Source organism: Glycine max, chromosome 11, assembly GCF_000004515.6.
Source record: "Glycine max cultivar Williams 82 chromosome 11, Glycine_max_v4.0, whole genome shotgun sequence".
Taxonomy (NCBI): Eukaryota; Viridiplantae; Streptophyta; class Magnoliopsida; order Fabales; family Fabaceae; genus Glycine; species Glycine max.
Genome location: NC_038247.2, coordinates 2,530,860 through 2,538,914, shown reverse-complemented (window position 1 = coordinate 2,538,914; position 8,055 = coordinate 2,530,860). Strand labels below are relative to the sequence as shown.

General features: G+C 34.3%; 1 protein-coding gene and 1 pseudogene across 1 annotated transcript; both read left to right on the top strand.

Annotated features, from left to right (window-relative positions):
* The first annotated feature begins 299 nt into the window (after positions 1-299).
* On the top strand, positions 300-1,475 carry LOC100817503 (dehydration-responsive element-binding protein 3). The gene has a single exon (XM_003538700.5). The coding sequence runs from the start codon at positions 517-519 to the stop codon at positions 1,108-1,110; it is 594 nt and encodes a 197-aa protein (XP_003538748.1). The 5' UTR covers positions 300-516; the 3' UTR covers positions 1,111-1,475.
* LOC112998401 (putative disease resistance RPP13-like) lies at positions 4,811-7,751 on the top strand (annotated as a pseudogene).

Sequence of the window (8,055 nt, the reverse complement as noted above, 5' to 3'; positions counted from 1 at the left end):
GTTTTTATACTTAATACATTTTCATACACTTTTATAAATATTTTAAATAAAATTAAAAATGTATATGAGACTCTAAATATATTTTTCTGCTTCAATACTCTCTCAATCTTTATACTATTTTGGAGAATTGATTAACTACAAATAGTTGTCTTTCTAAAAATATTTAATTTTATAAATAAATGCATTTCAAACATATATCAAAAGGAAAATAATATTAAACACCTATAACATATTTTGTTAATTATTATCTATTATTTAAGATTTTTAACTAATACTCATGGTATGATATCACATTTTCTAATACTTAAATTTATATCATATTATTCATATTCAAAACTTATATGATGTTACTGATGTGTAAGGATTTTCGTTTGGTACAGAAAATAACAAAAAGAGAAAAGAGATGGGAGAAGGAGGATTGGTAGGGAAATAAAGGAAAAGGAAAAGGAAAATGCCAACATTGGAACTGTTTATCTCTTTAAAAATCTCCACTGTTTCTCACACACCAAACACATAATGGAAGAGGAAGATAACCAAGTCCATAACTTGACAGAAGAGAAGAAAAAAAGTGAAAACGAAGAAGTGAGTGTTGAGAGTAACGATAAGAAGAAGAAGAAGAGAAGCAGTGATGGGAAGCACCCAACGTATCGCGGTGTGCGCATGCGTAAGTGGGGGAAATGGGTATCAGAAATAAGAGAGCCCAAAAAAAAGTCCAGAATCTGGCTCGGCTCTTTTTCCACGCCAGAAATGGCGGCTCGAGCCCATGATGTCGCGGCTCTCACTATCAAAGGCACTTCTGCGTTCCTTAATTTCCCCGAATTAGCCTCACACCTTCCGCGCCCACTCACCACTTCCCCTAAGGACATCCAAGCCGCCGCCGCCAAAGCTGCTGCACTCAACTTTGAGGCCCAAGTCGAAGCCCAGGCCCAGGCCCAGCTGAGCATACCAAGTTCCTCCTCTGAGGTTGAGTTCCCTGATCTTTTACTGGACTCAAGTCACAGTGCAGGTGAGTTTGATTACTCGGCGCCGTGGCTAGTAGCCGAAGCTGAACATCTAGACTTGGCTTTTCGGCTCGATGACCCTCCTTTCCCTGCTTGGGGGTCTTACTAAGTTTCGTAAAAATAACCTATATTCCATGTAAATGCTACTTGTCACTTTGTTTACAGATATATTTATACTTTTTTTTGTATATAACAAATAATAATTTACTCTATTAACAACATAAATTAATTATTCATCAGAGTTAGAATTAATAAATACTTTATATCAATAATATAAGTTGTTATTTTTCTATTATTATATAGTAATAAATTGTTAACAGTAAATTATTATTATTGTTAGTTTAATAGTAGATAATTATTATTGTTAGTTTAACAGTTAATAATTTCTTAATTTTAATTTTTGTAATTATCATTTATCATTGGGTTATAATCTTCATCTATTTGTGGAGTAGGCTCCTTCATTGAATAAATTAGATTTATTCATCTCTCTGTATTATTATATAATATAGTATGTTGATAAAAAAACATTATAGATCATTTTAACAAAAAGTTCCAGTTAAATTTTATACTTTTGTTTTCACTCGCTACTGGCTAGAAGGCATATGGTATGCCACCAATTAATGTTTGCGCACTTTAGTACTTCTTTTATCACAAAAATTGATTTTTTGAACAATAATTGAATGAAGAAGTTAATTTTTTTTACGATTTTCTCTATTTACTAATTTAAATATTACTACTAATGTTATATTTTCATTGATTAAATAAGGATTTATTACATGTCCTTGAATTTTTTTATGCAGACATGATTAACAAACAATACGTGTTTTTTTATCATTCTAATATTATGATTGTTAATATCATAATGCTTACAAAATTTCAAAATCCTTTTAATATTAATATAATTCTTTAATTATACTTTTAATTTTAAATATTAAAAAATACGATTTCGCATATACTCAAAAAGCTTTTTGAAATCAATTGTCGTGAAAATAGTTATATTTAAAAAATACTAAGTTGAATGCATCGTTCCATATTTGTGTCCTCGTTATATATCCATGACAAATTGCGAGCTTAACTTTATTGAGAAAGATTATAGAGACAGTTTTAACGAGAAAGGTTATGGGGACGTCCATATTTTGTTTTACATGGCAGTGGCAGTAGTTAACCGCTGCAATGTAGCCACCTGTCATGTTCGTACTCTTCATCCCAAACTTGACAACTCTAGGAGAAAAGTTAGTCCCATCATTATCATTCATTATACATTTTTGTTCCTAACCAAGGGCTGCATAAACGTGAATCACACATGCTTTTATTCTTGTCACCCATTCTAGTATGACTAATACTGTAGATATTCTGCAATATTTTATCATTTTTGTCACGACTCTGGACAATATTCCGTTTGGACAAGAAAAAAAACAAAACTGAAGAGGATTATAAAGAATTATACAAACTTGTTTCATTTGATAGAGTAAAAGTGTTAAGAAAATATTTGATAAATGCATGAAACTCACTTTATAAATCTTTACTCAAAATTGCAAAGAAATGCAAAAAAAACAATACATTCTTATGATCTAAAAGTCAATTTTTTCTTCTCATATCAAACAAAGAAAAAGATATTGTTCTTTTGTGTTTTTTTCCTCCCACTTTTATTCCTTCTAAACATATTGTAAGTTAATATGTTCAAAAACGATTTCAACATTTTGAAGATTTTCTCAACAATAATCTCAATTTCAGCAATGCAGTTTGACTTTGCATTATCAATTATAGCAGTTTATCGCTCATGTTGCATTGTCATAGCTCTTTGCCCACAGGTAGAAGTTGTCGATGGTAATCGTTTAGCTCAAAATGGACCTGTCTCATCCTCCCTAAAGCCCACTACACATGCATGTTTGGTATATCGTGTACGATACACAATGAAGATCAAAATTCATATAAGTTTAATTAGCATATAAAAAAATGCACGGATTTCAATTCAGGTCACAAGGGAAAACAAGTTTTCATTGGGTACTTGCGTACTTGAAACATGTAAACAATTTCTGTTGTGAATTTATGTATAATATAAATAAGTTTTCGTCAAATCTTCAAAGCATGTATTCTTTGTGATTTTTCATATTTACTTTCTACTTTCAATGCATTCTTTATTATACTTCGATGCTTTAACTTCTTTCATGGCTTGATCAACCATGATTTTATGGATTGTTTTGTGTTAGAAAACATGATTTAATCCAGATCTAAAGTAGAATGATTAACGAACCTGATTTCTAAAGATAAGGTTTTGATTCATTAATTCTTGTAATCTTCTTCTCTTAACCTAATTTTTATATTAGAGCTTGGGGCTCGACAGTCTAGGAGGAGGGGAAGGGATGCGACAAAGATGGAAATAGGTAGGGGTGGGGTGTCTTAAATAGGTAGGGTTTAATAGGAATAAAAAAGAAGAGTATTTTAATCCTTTCATTAAAATAGGGAGTCTTAATAGTAATTAGAGGGTGTGAATAGTAGAATCATTGTTAATTTTAGTTTGGACATTTAAAATAGTAGCTATTGACACTAAAATCTTACATCTCCCATATTGTATCTTGCACCTCCTAGAAACGTTTGAAAAGATTAAAATATCTTAATACCTCCCTCAAACTAATCATTGCTTTAAGACATACGATGATACCTCCCTCACAAGCATACCTGCATCATGACGACACCTCTTTCACCCGCGACGGCTGCAACCTTGAACTTCACATCACGCCACCTCCTTCACCCTCCCTTTGTGCATCATCATTTATGGGTTTGGATGGGTTTTGGGTTTTTGGTATGAGGAGGGACATTTGTTGTGGAACAATAAATTTGGAATGACCATAATTTTTGTCTTTTAGAATAACTTTTTCGAAATAGTTTTGAAATACTTATTTTTATTTCAGAATAGTTATTCTGGAAGATAATTTTTACTTTCCAGAATAGTTTTGTATCACCCTATTTCAGAATGGTCATTCCAGAAGATATTTTTTACCACCATATCAAAATCAGAGTTCCTGGTGAAAGGACTATTTTTGTCCATGCACATAAAATGAGAGGTGCAGGATACAAGTTAGGAGGTGCAAAATTCAAATGCCCTTGCAAGCCTAATGAGCGAAAGATAAAAGTTGTAGCAGCCCACTTAAAAAGGCTATTGAAGCTTTAAAAAGGTTTGTTTTCCTGAAAGTATTTTTAGAGTTTATCCAAAGAGAATCAAAGACTCGGTTAGAATCCACCCTTAGCGACGACTCATGACTAGCAGCAGTTGCTGGGTGAGTCGTGAGTGGATTTATTGTAACTTGTAAGCATAGCAACTCTCTATGTGCATTGACAACGACTTTATCTAGCTTTAGGCATCTATAATTGTACTACCAAAGATATCTAAAACACAACGTAACTTCCATAATTTGGAAACTAAATTCGCTACATCATATAGTCAGTCAGTCATTTAACCATAATTAATCAAATCAATATATAACTTGCTATCCTGGTGAAGAATATACCACAGTTGAGTTGATATGATGGTTAATAATAATAATAAACTATATAACCAGGTACGAGAACCGACAAGGACTTCGACTACAAATTAATACAACAACGAAACTTTTCTGCAGCAAATGCTTACCAGCTTATGGAAAAAAAAATGTTCACACGTACGCGTTTACAACAATGTATGTGAAATTGCAACGTTGACTTAAGCCTTAACTCAATTTCTTAAACTTCACTTCTCATTGTATCTTGTTCAGCATTCAACAAGACCTTCTTCACTTGTTCAGTGTTCTGTTCCAATTTTCAAAAACAAGATAAGAAATGTCCTTAGCTATGGTGGGAGAGGCACTTATATCTGCTTCTGTGGAGATCTTAGTAAAAAGGATAACTTCTAGAGAGTTTTGAGATTTCTTCTCGAGCAGAAAGCTTGATGTTTCTGTGTTGGATGAGTTGAAGACAAAGTTGTTGACACTTAACACTGTGCTCAATGATGCTGAAGAGAAGCAGATAGACAATGTTGCATTAAAGGAATGGCTTGGTGAGTTGAAAGGTGTTGTCTTAGACGCAGAAGATTTGTTGGACGAAATCAACACAAATGCTCTGAGATGCAAGGTGGAGGGAGAATCTAATAAGTTTTCTACAAAGGTCAGATCATTGGTTTTTTCTCGCTTTAAAAAATTCTATAGGAGCATGAATTCCCAGCTTGAAGCAATATCTAGAAGGCTAGAACATTTTGAGACAGATATTCTTGGCTTGCAAAGTGTTACTAGGAGAGTCTCTTATAAAATAGTAACAGATTCACTAGTTGATTCTGTGGTGGTTGCTAGAGAGGATGACAAGGAGAAGCTACTTAACATGCTTCTATCTGATGATGATTCCATGTCTAATGATATAGATGTGATCACAATATTGGACATGGGAGGTTTGGGAAAAACAACCCTTGCTCAATCCCTTTATAATGATGGTGAAGTACAGAATCATTTTGATTTGACAGCTTGAGCATGGGTGTCAGACGATTTTGACATTCCCAAGGTAACGAAGAAAATTGTTGAGTCTCTCACATCGAAAGATTGTCATATTACTAATCTTGATGTTCTTTGTGTTGAATTAAAGAATAGCTTAAAAGATAAGAAATTTTTGCTTGTTCTTGATGACCTTTGGAATGAAAAGTATAATGATAGGCATCACCTAATAGCACCTCTTAATAGTGGAAAAAATGGAAGTAAGATCGTTGTGACAACCCGACGACAGAGAGTTGCGCAAGTCACAGATACATTTCCCATTTATGAGCTGAAACCTCTTAAAGATGAAAATTGTTGGCGCATACTAGCCAGACATGCATTTGGAAATGAGGGTCATGACAAATATTCAAGCCTAGAAGAAATTGGTAGGAAAATTGCAAGAAAATGCAATGGCCTCCCATTAGCGGCTAAAACATTGGGAGGTCTTCTGCGATTAAATGATGATGCTGGGAAATGGAATAGACTTCTAAACAGCAACTTATGGGCACATGATGATGTTTTTCCAGCTTCGCAGATAAGTTATTTCCATCTTCCAACACATTTGAAAAGATGTTTTGCTTACTGTTCTATTTTTCCAAAACAATGTTTGTTGGATTTTGGATAGGAAGGAATTGACTTTGTTATGGATGGCTGAAGGCTTCCTTCAACAAATCGATAGAGAGAAAGCATTGGAATCAGTAGGTGATGATTGTTTTAATGAATTACTATCTAGGTCCTTAATTCAAAAAGATCAAGATATTGTAGAGGAAAATTTTCGTATGCATGACCTAATATATGATTTAGCTAGACTTGTATCTGGAAGAATTTCTCGCTACTTTGAGGGCAGTGAAATCCCAAAAACTATGCGCCTTTTATCATTTCTTAGAGAGAAGTTGATGTCTCAAAAAAATTTGAGGGATTGTATGAGCTAAGGAGTTTGTGGAGCTTTCTACCACGATTAGGATATCCATTTGAAGAATGTTACTTAACCAAAAAGGTATCACATGGTTGGTTGCCAAAACTAAGATAATGCGAGCATTGTCATTCTCTAAGTACAGAAATATACCTGAGTTGTCTGATTCAATTGGCAATTTGTTGCACTTGCGGTATCTGGATCTTTCCTACACTTCCATCGAAAGCTTACCAGATGAAACATTTATGCTTTACAATTTGCAAACTTTGATATTATCAGATTGTGAATTTCTTATTCAATTGCCACCACAGATAGGAAATTTGGTTAATTTGCGCCACCTTGACATCAGTGACACTAATTTGCAAGAGATGCCTGCACAAATCTGCAGACTACAAGATCTTCGTACTTTGACAGTTTTTATTCTTGGAAGACAACTAAGGATCAAAGATTTAAGAAAACTTCCTTATCTGCATGGTAAACTTTCCATTTTGAATCTGCAAAATGTTATTAACCCTGCAGATGCATTTCAGGCTGACTTAAAGAAGAAAGAGCAGATTGAGGAGCTTATGCTGGAATGGGGCAGTGATCCACAAGATCCACAGATTGGAAATAATGTACTTGAGAACCTGCAACCATCAACAATTTTAAAGAAACTCAACATCAGATGTTATGGTGGCACTAGCTTTCCAAATTGGACAGGAGATTCTTCATTTTCAAACATCATAGTCCTTAGTATCAGTGATTGCAACCATTGCTTGTCGCTTCCTCCATTTGGACAACTACCTTCCCTCAAGGAGCTTGCCATCAAAAGGATGAAAATGGTGAAGGGTTGGTTAGGAGTTCTACTGCAGCAATGCAAGCTCCCCATCATTTCAGCCATTTCCATCATTGAAGATTCTGGAGTTTGAAGATATGTCAGAATGGCAGGAGTGGCTACCATTTGAAGGTGAAGGCAGAAACTTCCCTTTTCCTTGTCTTAAGCGTTTGCATTTGTACAAGTGCCCCAAGCTGAGAGGAACATTGCCCAATCGTCTACCTTCATTGACAGATGTTAGTTTCTCGGAGTGCAACCGTTTAGTAACAAAATCATCTGATCTGCACTGGAACATGTCAATCGAAATAATACATATGAGAGAAGGACAAGAAGGACTGTTGTCTTTGCTTGAAAACTTCTCTTATGGTAAATTATTGACTGAAAAGTGTGACAGCTTGCAGTCTTTGCCTAGGATTATACTCGGTGCAAATTGTCTTCAAGAGTTGACTCTTACCAACATCCCATCTTTGATTTCCTTCCCAGCTGATGGTTTGTCCACATCATTGCAATTGCTTGAGATAAGTTGAAGCTTTGAGTCCTTACCCGAAGATCATCTGTCATCCTCTCTTGAAATACTCTGTATGCGAGAATGTCCTTTGCTGGAAGCAAGATATCAAATTCAGAATGGGAGATATTGGTCTAGGATTGCTCACATTCCAGCTATCCAGATAAATGAAAAAGTGATAATATGAGTTGTTGCATGAATAAGAGTCATCTAAAGATAAATAAATAAAGGCTTAAATTATTTTGAAAAAGTATGATGTTAATGTTATAACATTTTTATTTTTATTTCTTGCACTCCCAAGAGAACAAATTTGCGTTTCAAACTTC

Bases quoted from the DNA above. Each gene is read 5' to 3' on its own strand.
- LOC100817503 (XM_003538700.5), top strand. From the start codon at position 517: ATGGAAGAGGAAGATAACCAAGTCCATAACTTGACAGAAGAGAAGAAA.